Raw genomic sequence first — 17852 nt, forward strand, 5'->3', positions numbered from 1 at the left:
CCCCCGCTTCCTCGTTCGTTAATTTGAAGTTAAGCTTTCTGAAAAGGTTCTAATTAACGCAGGGCGAGCAGTTAGCACGGTTACTTAATTAAGTTAACTGATTGCAGTATGAAAGGGTAATTTAGAATACAAAGTAGCGTTCCAGGTTATGGTAAATGATTTTGGGAATTTTTTTTGTATTATCACGAGAAGGTACTTCCGTGTCCCTGAACACTTACAGATTCTACTTCGAGCAGAGTGCCAAAATTACTGCCTCTTGAATGGAAACACGTTTCGGTATATTTAGAATGTTCGAGTGGATAAATAATTTTGATGCCTTAACATGGACAGCAAAAAGAGCTGTATTTTCCTTAATAAAATACCTTCAGTGACCTTTCGAATTTAGGCCAACGTTAATCGGAATTGGGACTTTTGTGTATGCGCATTTAAACGAGTCAAGTATATTTTCGTGTCAATGAACGTATTGTCGTGCATGTCCGTAAAGAAATATTCGGATTTTCTATGAAAGCGATCAGAATAGATATAAATGCGTTATTGAAGCAACGTGATTTTCTGCAAACCTCGGAGAATATTTCAGTAGAGAAGGAAAGTTTGAATCAGACGATATAAATATCGTTCATCGCGAACAGAGAAAAGTCAGTTATCTATAGTTGTAGACAGGTCACGTGTACGTAAACATGCGATACTCTGGAAAATAACAAATCTAAATGTATCGAAGGCAGATCGAGAGACCAGACGTTTTTCATCGGTTTCTTGCTTCGATAATGTACCGCTTCCGCACTCACGTTTAATGATTCTTCCATGGCATAATTAATCAGATGCACGAAATAGTATATTAATTCGAAGCTTGGTACGTGTTATCTGATTCCATAAGCAGGTTCGTGGTGACAAAAAACTGTGTTCTTCGAACGACAAAGTCCACGAGCTTGCGTAACCCGATTAATCATTAAACCTTGTAAGTGCGTGTGCAATATCCTCGTGGCAATCAACCGCTAATTAAAAATGGAATATTTCATCGCGATACGAACGCTACAAATTCGATGAAATAATTTAGAGAAACCGAGTGGCCAATCTCGTCAAAAATGGTAATGGAGTCCGTAATAATTTATATTATAGCGTGTCACGCTAAACACGGATATTTCTACTGAGAGCGCGTTAACCGTAGTTGGAAGTTTGCTAAATTTCCAAGAAAATCTCGTTACGTCTAATAGCGTTGCTCAAAGCGGATAACAGTTGCCTCGCGTTTCCTAGTTTTTTGACGTACGGCAAATTTCAACGTCTCAGCAGTAAACTTTCGTGCTGAAACTTGCAAACATCGCTTAATCTTCCTTTAATTCACGGGAGGACAAAGTTCGTATCTACTAGTAACAAGTTCGAGGTATAACAATTGCGAAAAATGCGAAAGTTTTGCCGGAAAAGTAGATCCCCGTTTCGAGTAATGCTGCGCTATCTGTGAGGCTCTGATCGAACATCCATTGAACGCTCGTTTAATGCACGGGAACGCCTCTCGCTCTCACACATGCAACAGAAGGTCAATAAACATACATTTTACAGGAAAGTGTTTACGATTCTGTCTCTTTCACCTAACCTTAAAATTTAGGAGATCATGCATTAAGCGAGCATATATCAAGTCGATAAGAACGAGCCCGATTTTAGTAGAATATCACCGATAAGAAGTATCGATTCGAGAAAAAATGTCCAGTCCTCTCGTTCCGATAATGGCTCTGATATTTGTCAGCGATACTGATAATATAGTGCTTGGTTCTCTGTACTTTAGAGGTCGATACTTACCTCTACGTGTTGCTACCACGGATTGATTACTACCTTTTCGTGCGATAACGTAGATTGCAGTAATAAATCAATTTCTTCACATGTTGATACGGTCCCTGATAAAGCGAAATTGAATAATACCCGATTACAGGAGTTTCAGCGAAAGAGCCTTCAAATTTGAGCTTTAAACGCAGGGTTGTTTGAAATGCAATTTTCTTTTGACAAACGGTCCAGTTAGATGAAAATCCCATGAGGCGGAGCTATGGTAGGTAGGACGGGTAGCTTGTCTGCTTGAAAAATAAGTCGGCGTTGTTCGGTGGATTTCTTGTTTTGTACAATGCACGTCGGTCCCGAAGGAGTTTATACGACAGAGCAGCTCAACGATGTTTTTATACACGGTAAGCAACGTGCAGGAAACGGTAAAGGTATTTTGTAACGAATTTATTAACCCCATATTTCATTTATGCTCATCCTATAACGAGCTTAAATCAATTTTTAATTCCATTCATGAAAGTTTGTATGGCCAACGGGTTATTTAACGTGGGGAGCAAGGGAACATAAAAATCTCCATCTTTTAGAAACTCGTATCTTTCTGTTTCACGCTTCATGTAAAATACACAGTCTGATTAACCCGCTAATAAAATTTCCACACTATGTACCCTGCTAATTACCGCCCGACGCGTTGAAAGAAGCAACGTATCGCTCGAAACACGAAAAGGAAGTCACGAAAGCGACGATGCTGTCGCTGAGAAATAAACGAGCTTCCCTTTTTTACACGGACGAACTAACTGGACAGACCGCAGGGGTGTAAACCCTCGTTTTGAATATGCATGACAGTTCTCTTTTTCGATGTTGTCGCCAGGCTCCTCCTTCCTCTCGTGCTTCACCCGTATCCTCTTTCCCTTCTGTGTCACTCTTAACCCTTATTCCGCTCTCCCTCGCTACGAAATTAACTCGCATTCCGAGCTTCCTTTGATGTCGGAGTGTCACTGACCATCGTTGGCCGCCTCGATTCGCGCATAAGCGTCGAATCGTGTCGCTTACGATACATTCTGGACCTGACTCGTTACTCGCTCACGTCTTTGTGGACACGTTTAATTGGAAACTCCTAGGGTTCATTTTTCTCTCGATAACGCACGGATGCTTGGATTAAACGAACATGACCGATGCGTGCGTTTAGGATGATTTATGTCTTTCGTGCGTGCGTGGAGATTGGGTGTCAGTCGTGGTTGATGGTTCGATCAGAATTTTTGGGAAATTCTTACGGACGGATTGATTAATTACCTACAAAACAAAGTTTACAGATACCAGCATTTGTATCATATGGATTTATTCGATTTCCCTAATATAGGCAACGTCGCACACATGGAACACGTATTGGGATGAATGAGCTCTCAGAGACATTAATATATGAACCTAACCTAACAATATGAACAACTTTCTCTAAATAATCTTCAACAGGAAATTACTGCATCAAACGTTAAACAATTATCGTGTCTATGTACACTTCTTCTCCGCCATTTTAATCTTCCTCCTCTTCAAGGCAGTTCGGTCTCATAGAACTTTCAAGTATAAGGTGAGTGGGTTCTTAAAAGCTATCTAAATTCTGCAGAAAATAAGAATAACATCTTATAAACCAACTACGACTTGAAGTGCGACCCGGTTGAAAAATTGTGACGTGATATTAAATTGATTTCGGTATGCATTTGTAGAACAACAGCAATATATTCATTTCAGGATTACGATTCATAGGTGAGCATTAAGGGACACGTGTCGTGTGGTGCACGTGTTGTGCAGGATGGCACTGGCGCGTGTACGCCATGGCGGAACGTGCTCTGGAAAGAAACGAAGCAATTTCGTAATTGCGTTCCTTCCATCCAACGAAACTGAGTAACATGCTCCCTAATGCGGACCAGTGATTTACGTTATCTGCACGGCTGGCTGGGAATCTTAGAAATTCCAGCTCGATTATTTCCTTAAATACTTTGTCGAAAACGCTTAACGCTCGAGTCAATCTCTCGGTTCAACGGCGTGCTATTCGATCCCAAATTACCGTTTAGCAGCGCCTCCAAGGATAAAAAGTGAAATACGATGGAATCGGCTCGAGCACGCTCTACTTAGCTCCGAGCTCTACGTTGAATAGCGAAGATCGAAGGCAAGCCAGAATTCGACTGCGATTTGCTCTAGCAACACAAACTTCTAGTCGTTACCATAACGATTTCGACTCTGCGTTTATCTTGAAACACGATCATTCGGGCGAAATAGCTTCGTGTAGATTTAGCAACAATTGCCTATTAAGTAAGGTAAACTTTTCTATTTCTTTTCCGTTTTAAAGCAGTTGAAATGTTCGGGACAATAGGTGAATTCTCGGCGTTGGCATTTTCAACGTTGCAATTTTTCCCGATAATAGGTGCGCATAATTCAAATATTCTTCGACGAGCCGATTTCTTCGATGCAACCTCGATCAATTTCAAAGGCAAATTGACCAATCGCGACCCGTTCGTCCGTCATTTTGCCGCTGTTATATGCATACGGTTAGTCGCAAATTCGATCTTGAATAAAGGCGTATTGTTCGATATAGAATACGAATGAACGAATGGAAGTTCACGATCGTCCGACTCCATTGTACCGAATATTATATTACGCGCAGCCACGTTTCAGAACAAATCTGCCGAACGTGCGATTACCATAGCAGAGATTCGCCACGGTTCAATTATTTCCCCTGACTCGTTATCAAAGCTTCGAATGTCACGAAAAAGGTCAGGATTTTCCGCACGATTCCTCGTTCTTCTAAATTCCGTTTAAACGTATCGGTAACAGGTGTCCTTTATTTTTCAAGTAACACGACTTCACGAACCCGTAAACGTATCGTTATTTCTCGTATGTCTCGCTATTAACCGAATATTAGGAATAATAGGAGGGTTGTTGCCGCTGCACGCATCGAAGATCCTACGCCGCACGTGTAACCGGAAGCTGTAGCTGTTTAAATTGAACGTATACCTAGCAGTGCAGAAATTCGTTCCCGTAGGGCATAGCCGTGAAGCAACACGGTCCCGCTGCAAATTCTACAATCGTCGTATGCGATTCTCGAATAAAATTTCCGTTTAACTCCTTCCGTGTCATTTATTTATCAGATGCATTAGTCAAGACTATTCAGGGTTGTAACGAACAAGAAAAATTAAAATGTGAGTAGTTTCAAGGATTTTTGATAATGGAATTTTTAGTTGAACTCAAATTTCAAGTTGAAGAGTGTTCAGAATTTGTCAAAACTAACTATTAAGGGTTATAATATTAAAGCTAACAAAGAAAGTTAAAATATGAGTATTTTCTAGGATCCTTGATAATGCAACTTATAGTTGGATTCAAATTTGAAGTTGAAGAGTGTACAAAATTTGTCAAGACTAACTATTAAGGGTTATAATATTAAAGCTAACAAAGAAAGTTAAAATATGAGTATTTTCAAGGATCCTTGATAATGCAATTTTTAGTTGGACTCAAATTTCAAGTAGTAGAGTGTTCAAAATTTGTCAAGACTAACTATTAAGGGTTATAACATCAAAACGAACAAAGAAAATAAAAATATCAGCATTTGCAAGGATCCTTGATAATGCAACTTATAGTTGGACCAAAATTTCCAGTTGAAAACTGTTCAAAATTTGAGTAAGGTCACATTTCAGCTACAAGTGCGTCCCTAGTGAGACTCGTCAAAGGAAGAGGTTAAATATTACCTTACCTTTTTATCACACCGACAAATATCACTGGAATTAGTGAATCGTCATTCTTAACGATCGAACGAATCTTTTTACCCGTACATCAGAAGGTAAATTTATGTATCACAGCTATAAAGTTAGAATTCCAAATATAAATGGTGCAGGCGAGAAAAGCGGCGATGGAAACCGAAGAAGCTATTATCGTCGAGTTCGTGCGACTATGCCGACAAAGACTGAGAGGACGTATAAATGGAAAAACTTTTCTGTACAAAAGCTTCTTCGCTTGTCTCTTTAGCTTCTGTTGCTTTAACTTTCGTAAAGTAGTGCAACAAAGCCACAAACGGTGCACTATTCTTGGCTCGTAACTTCTTCTACCGCACTTATTTCGTCGCTTTGGCTCGAAATTTTCACGCATCTCATTTTGAAGCGAATATGTGATCGATTTACGAGTTGAAATTTTCAACATATTTTTCGGAAGAAATATTTTCGAGCACGCTTGTCGCTACAGGGAACGAAGATGAATCGTTCCGTCGCGGATGTCGTAAAAAATTTATGAAAATGATTTCCTAATCGATGATCGATCAGGGAAGGGTTGACAAATTAGAGTGGAATCAAAGAGATAAATCTTTACGGAAATATCGACACGAATAAATTTTAGATGATTTCGAGATTCTTGCAATCTGCAAACGATCGCAACAAGTTATACCTGTGCCACCGGCGTTGCTCCTTTATTGAGTAATTAACTAATTGACCGCGGTGCAAGAAAGCACTTCCCGCGCGACAATAGCCATTATTGTTTCTTCAATAATCCAGGTTGGTAAAGGAATAAGCAGTGGCTTTGGTCAGCAATGAACCAGCTATTCGCCCAGTTTGGCGAGTCGAGTGAACTTGAACGGACTCTTGAAGTTGCCCGTCGAAAAACTGGCAAGCTCGTCGAGAAAAACATCGACAAATATCTCACTCGAGCTAGCAAATTAATTCAATCATTTCTTCCTGCCTGACGTGTTACTTTGTTACATGTCCATGCACTCGAGGAGAAAATATACTTCGAGAATGCGATGGAATCGGCCTAGTTGCCTTTAATGGCGGCGTGGGATGAACGGCCTGACGCCTCCATTGTGGAGAACGCGTATCGAACTGTGGATCAATTTTATTTTCGAAGGAATAAAATTTGCGCACTCGCGGATTGTTTTGGATATCTGTGACGCGTTACTTCTGCGTCAAGCGTGGAACGTAACCGATATTTTAGTTGACAAATATGGTACAAAAATGAAGCGAACACGCATGAAAAATATGGTAAACTCCCAGGAGTATGTAAACGAAAATTGCAGTCATTTCTGCTTGATATTTGATAAAAGTCTCGCGAGCAAATAAAGCGAAATGAAAAATATTTAAATTCGGACAGAATGGATTTATCGTTTTGCAGCTTTCAGATTAATTGCCGAACAAAAAAGGAAGAAAGTGATTCGATCACGTCGAGAAACCAAGTAAATAGCGATATTTGGCTTGCGATGACACAGCATGGGAAGAAATACGAAACGTAATAATTAATAATCTTGAATATTGGTTATCGAAAAAAGCGAATTAATAATACCAACGATATAACTGTTAAAATGCGCAATTATGACGAACGGGAGATTCGAGAGTTAATTAATTCTATCTGAACGGACGTTTTCAATTTTCCGGGAAATATTTCACTAGATTCGCGACTTGGAATAAACTCAACGTCCATATACTGTCGGCATAAACCATTTTTTATTCCACGTTATTTACATAAGCTTCGCTCAACCCCCGTAATTCATTTCATCGATTAATGGACATTATTCAAAAATAAAATATTCAAAGAAGCCTCAAGATACAAAATTAAAAATACTCTTACAGTAATTCAAATGTAAATTGAATAATATTAAAACTTCCAGAAGTTAATCTCCATGTTAACAGGCGAGAAACGTGACTTTCTTTTACAACTTTCTTTCGTATGCAAGGAACATTTTATTACGGTATCACGAAGTTGCGAAGAGAAATGACGCTCGCAAACATCACGCCGTAATGTAACACAATGTGCAAAGACTTGCAGAGAAACTTGACAAATTTATCTCTGATTCGCTGCAGGAAAAAATCCCCTAGAAAATTAGCTGAGAAGGATAATGAATTGTACGAGGGTGGATTCGTACCCTTTGTTGTCAATGATTTGAAGTAACCACAAACTATCCTAATCTTTGTATTGTCCCTCTGAAATACCTCTCGTTTCTCGAGTATAAAATTTTCGACGCGTCAAGAATGAAAATCTTTCCGAAAAGAAAGTTTTAGTTTACTGAAATGTCGGGTGAAATTCTGTCGTTACCTGATACGGTAACTTTTTCGGTAACGGTCCCATTCGGTCACACTGTATGCCATTAATTAGCAGGCACAATACGCGACGGCAACAATAAAAGGCCTTTCAAGTTCGAAGACAATAGGCTCGCCGGCCAATTTCGTTCGCGATCAAAATGTCCAATTACGTGGCCCGTAAATCGCGATTTACACTAAACGATCCTATTGACCTGCGAATAAAATTTACAATCTCTCTCTCGTCAGGCTTGCACGACACTTATTAGGAGCGAAAGTTGAACCTGATTGGCTTCTTCCTTCCTCGTAAACTCTACGGCAACCGGTATCGAGTATTATTGTATACGATCATTAATTATTAATCGTTGCGAAGAAAGCTCGATGTAACGTCGTTGAAAAACTTGCGCAGATCACATTTGCAAATCTCGCGAAAAGTTTAGCGATAAGTGATAGGTATTTACTCGGAGTATCGAGAGAATTTATTACCCTATCTTTAAGTCTTAAACGAAAGTCTGACACTGCTCAGGAAGAAAAATGACCGAGAGGTTTTAGGTAGAAGATCGATCGAACTGTGCAAAGCAATATTTGCTAATTACCGTAGAAGCGTGGTTGTTCGAGATAAGAAAAATTGTTCTTTGTAAGAGATCGCCGCTAAAGTCTTGATAAATTTAAATTTACAACTTTGACAGTAACGCGAAAGTTTTTCGACTTAATTCGCGCGCTGTTTGCCTTTGTTTCGCGATAAAGTTCAAATATTTTTAAACGATACTTCTTAATCCGCATTCAGTTCGTTACAACGCTGTATTCCCTCGCAGAATTATGGGATTCTTCCGACAAATATTTGAAGCGTAAACAGCGGCCAGGAGCGTGACGTTGAATTTTGGAAAATGAATTTCCGTAAATTACTTGCCACCTATAATCTTTAGAATATTTACAATTGCTTGTTATCTGCTTCGTGCCTGTTGTATGCTCGATACACATCGCGGCAATAAATATTCCAGTAGAAAACGAATTTGGGGATCATTAGGCGGAAGTTATGTGCACCGCAATGGTAATCGTGTGTAACATATGATTCTGCAGTAGCGCAGGTAATTGCGATATTTAATTCTCGCCACAGAAAATTTAAATCAATTTGCTGAAACGAAGTCAGCGCGAGAATACGTTTCACCTTGAATCTCGAGTTATCTAGACACCTCTATATACAGCAGTCTGACCTAATGTATATCTGGCAATGAACCTGGCATAGAAGGAGAAAGGCGTTCGACATACGTGATTTACCAGATCGAGTTTCGTACCTGATCTGGAAGAAGCACACGACAAGAAGCGGAAAAAGACACGTGATACAGGTTTCCCTCTCGTTTCGCAGCTATAAAAGAAAATCGTCGATAGTGATCGATCGCAGACGATCGTTTCGCGCAAATCTTTAATTTTCTTATCGCGGTTCCTTTCGAACGACGCGTTGCAAACAGTGAAATGAAGAAGCTGGTGAGTCTGTTTCTAATGCGCTCGTCTGTCGGTGACGACGGTATAATTGATTCGTTGCTTCAGGTTATCGTCGTCGCGATGGCGGTGGCTGTCGTCGCGTACAAAGACAGAAGAAACAGTGCTTCGGAAGATTTTCCACCTTACCCGGAGACCAGATACGCTCCGCCCTTCCACGAACATCAATCTTTTCGGGAATCGTTCAGGCCGCAACAATATCAATCGTATCGACGTCGACCCTATCGACAGGAATTGTCTTCGTTCTCCGAGCAGCTGTCTCTTAGAGATCAGTCGTTGTTAAGAGATTATTCGTCACCGAAAGGCCGACCTTTCTACGCTGACGACTCATTCTTAAGGGATACGAAATTCAAGGGGCAGTCGTTTGTCTCCGATGAGACGTTCAAAGATCGTGCCAGGCTCAAGAACGATCAGATTCTTCAGGATCAGTCCGCGAACGATCAATACTCCTATCAGCAGCCAGCTTTCCGCGATGACTTTCGCTTCGCGGACTTGTACGACAAACCCATTAATTCTTACAGAGAGCAGCCTGAAAACTCCGACTACTTGAAACACGGTAAATTCGTACTGTTATTACAAATTCAGGGTGTAACTTATGGAAGCATTTGAAGCAAAGGGGTTCCTTCGTTTGTTCAGGGAACCATGGACTCGGTTATATTCCTGTGCCGCCAATTTCACCGTACGAGAACGTTCTGCCATTGAACGACGTAACATCCACGACGATGACACCGTCGATGGATCCTACAACCACCCACCAACAGTCTACCGTCGCTGCAGCTATCGCCCAAGTTCACACGTCTGCAACTTCCGAGCCGAAAATGGCTTCGCTGAAGGCATCGCATACGGTGACAATACCAACCGTGAAATCCGATACGGTGAGCGAAATATACTCTTCGTATATCACGCTGTCGTATTCAATTCCGCACACTTAACAATATCTCTCCGCAACGTTTTACTCCTTTTACTCCCCTCAAAAATGTACGATTCTTCGTAACAGGAATTGACACGTATTTTAAAAGAAAAAACGCTTTCAGCTGGCGGAAGCTACTACCACGTATAGTCCATTAATAACCACGAGCGCTACCATATTGGTCACTACGAACCAGTCCTCGAACCTGGTTGATCCACAGTCGACTCTGACCACCGAGGCTAGCTTACCTGTCATGGCCACGGAATCTCCGCTCTTATCCTTCGGACGACAGTACGTAATGGCACTGTCACGATCTATTACTTGCTCCAGTGATTGTGACCTATCTTTGTCCGCCATCGAAACTCGTTTCTGAAACTTATGTGACTTCGAGGACGTGCCAATGATTTCACCCGCAAAATTATAAGCTTTTAAAACGGATGAATCCCGTTGGAAGGGACAGAATTCACAGCAGAGGATTTCGAATAAAAATGTTAACTTATGAATAACGTGTTTCCTTCTTTCCAGAACTCTTCCGCCGATTGAATTTCAATCGTCCAAGTTTACGACGCCTACGTCCTACTACTTCCCTTCCAGCATGAAGAACAAACTGCAGCAGTCTTTGCTCAGCTACCTACTGTCGCAACAGGCGAAAAGCCCGATCAAACTCAACGAGCAGACCTCGCTGTCAAACTACGTGTCACCAGATGTACTGAGCAACAGCCTGGATAACAAGATCCCAGGCTCGGTAGTGAACTACGTACTTCCGGAGGAGTCGAAGGCTACTCTGAAGGGCAACTTGCAGAGTTCTCTATTGAACTATCTCCTGCAGCAGGAATCGAACCGTGGACTATCTTTCCAACAATCTTCTCCGGAAGCTCTGAATTTCGTGTCCCTGGCCGCCCTCGCCGAAAAGCCAAAGCTTACTTTGCCAACTGTGCCAATCGCAACTTTGTCAGCGGTTCCTCGACCATTGCAGTCTTACAACTACGTACCGGTGCCGAGGACGTCGACCTTCTTGGGTCAAGACTCCGCTTCTCTTCTGCCTTTGGGTAACAATTCTTTTCACCGATCTTTATTCGATAGCCACGGGCTACTTTTGATGCATTCTTTCATTCCCTATTCTTTTCAAAACTCGAGCTACGATTTTATTTCTTGACGGGGTAGAAAATGGAGGTTACGTTCTGAATTTTTAAGCAGTTAGCGTTTAAATATATTTGAATGAACAGAGTAAAAAATTTTCTTTGTGAGCAGGGTCGAGTTTGCCCAGCCTGTCATCGGTGGGCAGTCAAGCCACCGGTGTGTTCAGCAGTTTACCTGGCGGGTTAAGCGGTGGCATAACTGCGGGCATACCTGCGAACATAGCGACAACGGTTCCAGCCAGTATGCCAACTTTAAACTTCGCGCAAAATTTCCAGCACATAGACCAGACCCGACAGTTTGAACCAGCGAGGAGTAACTCGTTTTCCCCAGGTACTTTTGCAAGACCGTCACTTACGATTAATCACACGTGGTCGGAAGAGAACTGATCCGTTCTCATTCACTTGGATTCCGTCTAACCAACGAAACGCGTGCGGTTCTGTGCAGGATTGCAGCTGCAGCTGGGCGGCTTCGGTGGCATAGATTACACCTTACGCTCGCCTAATCCTGCCCCACGGCCCTTTGAGCTCGGGATCGCAAAAGTGGGCTTAAGTTTGCCGGAATTACCACGACAGCAGCTTTCCACGCTTTCCAAGGTAAATTTTCCAGAAGTAATTGCCAGCTAGATGGCAAGGAGTTCCCACGGACGCTTCAACCGTCCTGTTACATTCAACGATTCTGTTAATTTTACTGCTCGGTTAGCTTTAATTGTCCGCGTTCCTCGCGGTTGAGTCTCCTGGTGACGGATTCGAATTTTCTGAATATCACACATTTTCGTGGTCCGTGAAGAACCTTTGAATTTACCACCTTCGAAAAAGTGATTTTTTCGATATGTGACTATGTATTGTTTTCATACGCACTATGATTGCTATATGCATGACAACGGGCATCAAACATCGATGAATGTTTGTCTAACTGCGAGTGCTGCAGTAAAATAAACGTGCTATTGTTTGCTATTTTAGGTTATTTGAACCGAATATATTACACCGTGTATTTTTGTAAACGCGAATGTATCGATTTTCTGCTTTCGAATTGGTGTCAAAATGTTTATTGGAATTCGATACCCGACACTGTCGTTTATGCACATTTATAATATATTGCGATACAAATCTTACCGTTACAGTTCCAACTAGGCCATCAGTTCTTGTAATGGGACAATGACGATTCTTCAGAGGATTTTTCTTATACATTAACTCGAAGACTGCCTTAATAAAATTTAGTTTAGCGCGCGTAATTTAATTTGTACTTGTAATATAAATAAAAGTTTGTTAGAGAGAAATACTGACTAATACTAAAGAAATACTGAGAGCTTGATTAGAAGTATCACTTCTCCAATCCACTTTCCTCTTATTTACCGATTCCAGTTCATTTCGGCATCCAATATTGACCCGAAGTGAATTATCTTTACTCAAATTAAACTTACCTGGATCTTTCAGTGGGAGGGAATTGAAGGACCACGTAATTTATACTATATTTTATTAATTTTAACAAGTGTCGTGTGTTTGATTTGTCGTGTGAATGATAGTGTCCGTGTGAATATGTATAGGTATTGCCATCGGTACATACAGCGTTTTAGATACTCATTACCCTTAATTTCGGCAAATTAAAGACTCGTCTTACATCTATGCCCTGTATAGACCATTCGTAGTAATAATTAAGAAATTCATAGGAAAAACATAGTTCATTCGAAGCCACGCACACTCACACGCACGCTTTTTCAATGGACATTTAATCGTTTCATTTTATTTACCTAACGTTTTGTTCTTTTCGTGTACAGTTTGCACCTTGGAACATCTCGTAGAATTACGCGTTCTCGAAAGTTTCCTCGACTGGAGGTCGCATTTGAATCCCCGGAAACTCCATCGCAGACACTCGTATACACGCTCGCGTTTTTCGTCGACTAGATATAATATATTTACACAGATGTACAACGCCTACTCGTGTAACCTCGCACAGCCACGCGTACCACGTACATACACACGAATATATACAGAGAAGGGAACGTGGCGGGTTAGAAAAATACAAGGATCTTACACGCAGGATCGTAGAAACCTTTTTTAACGTTTTTGCAGCCGCGAAGAGACAGGCAAGCCCGGTTTTCGCTCGACGGTAACGCGATGCAAATGAATTCCATTTTTCAGAAGCGAGCGAACCTTCGAAAGGAAACGTATCGGAGGTTCATTACGGAGAGTGTTAAAAGAGGGATTCTCATTTTATAAAGTGGATCGTGTTCGATAAATAAAGGAATGCTGGAAAATAATTTTAAAGAACGGTTTTTTCAAGGAAGAAAATTTGTTAAAGGATCCCATAGAAGCAGAGGTAAATCGGTAGACCTTTTTCAAGTTCTGCAAGATAAATTCTTCCAAGTTTCGCTATTAAGTCGCTGTTAACGATCGGGAAAGCGGTAGAAGTTGGCCGATTAATAATCTACAGTCTCTTCGGCGAGGTTCCCTTATCTCGACGCGGTGGAACGGCGCGATCTATGGCGTTTAAAATGTCGTCGGTTCGAATAACGGGGAAGAAAGGTTTCTTAAGACGTTGAAGAAAGGGCGTAAAGTTGTTCGGGAGGTCGACAAAGGTTTCGCTGTAACGAAATGAATTCGCGTGGCCACCGAACTTACCAGTGAATTAAGAGATTCTTGCAAACCGAAAGCGGGGTCGTTCTTTGATCCTGCGATGTCCGCCAGCCTGAATGCAGATTTAATTTCCGCCGGTTCACGCTGCGAGATTTCATCGACGAAGAAAAGCTTGAAAGTTAAACGAGTCGAACTACCAGCTATTTAAAACGGTCATAAATCATCGGGATATTTAATCTCGAAATCAGGTACAACCAAGAATAGAAAACCTAACGTTATCACAATTTATCGAAGAAAAGTCTCCCTATTTCTTCTGTCTAGCCATTTAGCGACACCATCTATACTCCTAATACGTAATAATTGTTTATCTGTTTAGCGGCAATGTCGCTTGCGATCCACAGCTCGAACAATTCGTTAGTTCCTACGTTATTTACAAATATACATCGGAAGCTTAAGTGATACAGCGCGTTCATAGAACCCATAGAGAGTAAAAAGCTTTGATTGTAGACGTTATTGCAACGGCGGGTCACGCGAACCTCTTCTTCTTCTTCTCGTCAACGTTTAACGTTTGCAACGCGATCGTGTCCCTTTCGTGTACTTTGATTTAGCGATCGCGCACATACGCACACACACGTGCATAGAACGCTTCAAACTTCACCAAATTTATAAACATTTGCATCTATAACGAACGTCACTTTTGCCCTACAATATCACACTTGAGATCTTCAGAATCAAGGATTCTTGAAATATGCCTATTTGTCTTCAGATTAAACGCCCTCGAAAATTGCAGGTTAAGAGGTTAGCAGTGAACCCTTTGCACTCGAAGGTAATTTCATTGTTTGCAAACAGCAACTTTAAAACTTACTTAAAAAGTTAAATGAATTCTTTTGACGTTATTATATTTGTTTCATTGTGTTTACACATCTCATGCATCGTTTAAAAAATGCTTACTGTAAATTATTGTATTAAATAAAATGGTGACTGAGAGTCGCCTCTCGAGCGCAAAGGGTTAAAATTTCATGTATATTTCTGTTGAAACAGAAAGTTTTAGAGAACGTGGTCAAGTTTGAAGTATTCTGTACGCCTGTAGGCGCACACGGTCTCTGGATGCCAACGTGCAGTCAGGTATCGTGTCTCGTATTTATATTGATATGTTTGAAAATTCGGTCGCGGGAAACTTCATGGTCGTGTTCACGAGGGTGGAACGATACGGCCGATATGTAGGTGTCTGATGCATCGACCGGTGTCTTGCATTCACTCTGTCGAACGCGTCTCGAGCTCGCGATATTTGTCTTTACGAGAAATTCCTCGGGGCTTTTGTATCCGAAAGAGAGGCAGAAAACGGATGCCTTATCGATTTTCTCAGCGACGGGAACGTTCCACGGTAAATGCACCGGACAATACGTAAATCTTGATTAGAAATACGAGCCGAGTGTCATGACGCGGAAACGATCGATGAAAATTCGAAAGAATTCGAACAGTGAAGGAAATTGAACTGCAAATTGCAACGAACACGCTCGACAGGAAGGCTTTTGTTCCGCCCTCGCGAAAACAGGATTTTAAGTGTAATCAAAGAACGGGTTTCCAAATGGTTAGCACGGTTCGCGTTTTAAAGCCCGAATTTTGGAAGCTCGTTCTTCGAAGTGCCATCGGGATATCGTTCATAAATGGAATGACAATGGAACGAGGATAAAATGCTGGATTCATGAATCACGTTGCAGTCAACGTAAATGCATCGAGTCACGCTGCATCGCGCAAGAACGTGCAAGTTTATCGCGATAACAGCTGGCGCTTCGGTTCGGGAGCCAAAAAATATTGCTATACCTTACGAGCTACGGTAATACTGTCACGGCATATTTAATATCCAACGAAGTATACATAGACGGTACAACGTTCACTAGCTCGTGAAAAATACACGTTCCATCAACCTTGTATGCGACCCGATGTTTTTACCACTTTTCTTTCCTACGACTCCTTTCGTCTAATGATCCAACACCGTGGGTGGATTCGTGCTTCTTACTCGACTAACTTGTCTAAATATTTATTCGGTAATTCGGCTCTAACATCGATGCACGCTGCCTTCGATATCAAACTCGAACAGTGACGACGGTCGAGTAGGTGCGAAGAGAATATTAACGGTGATTTCTGACAAACAAAGTGCGAACGTGTAACCCAATTTCCTTTCGAAAAAGAACACTCGGTAAGAAAGTTATCGCAAAACAATTCGGTAGAAACGATTCCGACCTTAGGAACAATAAACTACGTAAAAAGCTCTGGATACACGGTAAATACCTTCTGTCGGATTAAACGTTGAGCTATTCGATTGTCCAATGCCTCGTTGTGTTCTTCCTTTCGAGATAAACGGGACGTCGAGCGGAGAGATCCATCTAGAAGCTAACCAGCTTGTGGAAGGCTTTACGAAATTCGGGATTGAACACAGTGTAAATTACAGGATTAACGAAGCTGTTCATGTATCCTAGCCAAGAGGTGATGATGAAGGCTGTGACACCCGGTTGACAGTTCGCTGCCAGCTTCGTGCAGATGGCGTCCATGATGTTGCACGTGAAGAACGGCAGCCAACAGATTAAAAAGACACCTGCAATTTAACATTTATATTACCCGATAAAGCTTCGCGAGATTTTTATGCACCAGATACGAGGAATTGGCCCGCGCCCAAATACACGGTATTAACTTGTTTTCCCTGGGCACGATCGATATCGAAATTATGCGAGGATATCGTACCTAGAACAATAGCCAGAGTCTTGGTAGCTTTTCGCTCCTTCTTCGCGGAGCTCTTCTCCCGTTTCTTCTTGCTGGCTTTGTTGGCCTTGTATATCGTGAACCGTGATCCAGCTGCTGCGTTCTTCTTGTCCTTCTTACACGTGGACGAGGCCGACAACACGCTGGGGGTTCTCGCGAGCTGAAGAGGAAGCAGGGTGCTGGCGCTCTTGAGCCTCTTCAGCTCCTGCTTGTTCGGATCGGCGCCGTTCTTCTTCGACTGCGAGCTTTGGCTCGCGATCGCGCTCTTCGGCGGCGGCGACGAGGACGTGGACGACGACGGGGCGGACGCGATCCGCGGATTCGGACTCGGGCTGGAATTCGTTTCGAGCGGTTCGTGGACCAACGTGGTGCTCGCCGCGCCCTCGTACCCGGAATCCTTTCGGGCGTGTTGCGTTCCGCCCAGCTGAGCTTGAGCCACTGCGCTGAAACGACAACTGCAATTCGAGTATCAGTAGCATTCCAGCGAGCTGTTTTAGCGTTTCCAGTCATGGCTCCTGACGCTGACGGTGCGGAGGCATTTCGCATTCGACGAGCAATCACAGGGACGAACATTCGAGTTTTCCGCATCGACGTCCGTTCATCGTGTTTTATTTGCTGTAGCCGCATTCCCTTTGAATCCCCGAATCGTTAGTTGCGTTCACGCACGACTCGTCTGTCGGGACAGGACTATCGATACCCGTTTACCGACGCGTGTAGGCTTTCGAGATTAACCCTAGACGCACTAATTTTTAGTAACCGATTTCGTATTTGGACTCGCGATTCAAGTCATTCGACGCGTGCTATTGGCGTTGGCGTAACTCGATAGTATACCGTCCATAGAACTCGATATAGCGTTTGCGGCAATAAAAACAGCTACGCGCAACTCGTGTCGCTATTGTTCGTCGATCGACGAAATGGAAGAATAGAATAGGTCCCTGTCTCTATTCGTTATTTACTTCGCTGCGATCTAGATTGTTCGTGTTTTTTCTTGTTCTGCTCTGTTGTTCCGTTACCGTGAATCGAAGAGGCCGATCGAAGTCTTTCGCGTTTAATCGATACCGCGTTACCAATTCAACTTACTGGACCACTAGTCGACAAACAAACGAATCGATTTCACGGTGGAACGAGTTTATCGGCGGTTCGTTTCTATTTTTATCCGCC

General features: G+C 42.1%; 2 protein-coding genes across 6 annotated transcripts in view; one reads left to right on the plus strand and one right to left on the minus strand.

The window, feature by feature from the left end:
* Nucleotides 1-9169: 9169 nt before the first annotated feature.
* Nucleotides 9170-12655, plus strand: LOC100876344 (uncharacterized). Its single transcript, XM_003700051.2, has 8 exons — nucleotides 9170-9293; nucleotides 9357-9864; nucleotides 9945-10183; nucleotides 10343-10509; nucleotides 10744-11267; nucleotides 11470-11688; nucleotides 11803-11951; nucleotides 12479-12655. The coding sequence occupies exons 1-8, from the start codon at nucleotides 9282-9284 to the stop codon at nucleotides 12503-12505; spliced, it is 1845 nt and encodes a 614-aa protein (XP_003700099.2). The 5' UTR covers nucleotides 9170-9281; the 3' UTR covers nucleotides 12506-12655.
* Nucleotides 12656-15764: 3109 nt separating this feature from the next.
* Nucleotides 15765-17852, minus strand: part of Dop2R (dopamine D2-like receptor) — an 89319-nt gene continuing 87231 nt past the window's right edge. For 2 of the 5 annotated variants that reach the window (XM_076539470.1, XM_003700052.3), the window contains exons 7-8: nucleotides 16674-17146; nucleotides 15765-16527 (exon numbers count right to left, since the gene is read on the minus strand). In XM_076539470.1, coding sequence (XP_076395585.1) covers nucleotides 16319-16527; nucleotides 16674-17146 — 682 coding nt within the window. In that variant the 3' untranslated portion in view covers nucleotides 15765-16318. The remainder of the gene's footprint in view (nucleotides 16528-16673; nucleotides 17147-17852) is intronic. The other 3 variants (XR_013040422.1, XR_013040421.1, XM_076539469.1) reach the window with 3 other exon arrangements.

This window comes from Megachile rotundata, chromosome 14 (assembly GCF_050947335.1).
Source record: "Megachile rotundata isolate GNS110a chromosome 14, iyMegRotu1, whole genome shotgun sequence".
In the NCBI taxonomy this organism is placed as follows: domain Eukaryota; kingdom Metazoa; phylum Arthropoda; class Insecta; order Hymenoptera; family Megachilidae; genus Megachile; species Megachile rotundata.

Excerpts from the sequence above, each read along its gene's own strand:
- LOC100876344 (XM_003700051.2), top strand. Across the intron at positions 10,184-10,342 it reads CAACCGTGAAATCCGATACG|CTGGCGGAAGCTACTACCAC; the intron begins GTGAGCGAAATA and ends AAACGCTTTCAG. Across the intron at positions 11,952-12,478 it reads AGCTTTCCACGCTTTCCAAG|TTCCAACTAGGCCATCAGTT; the intron begins GTAAATTTTCCA and ends TTACCGTTACAG.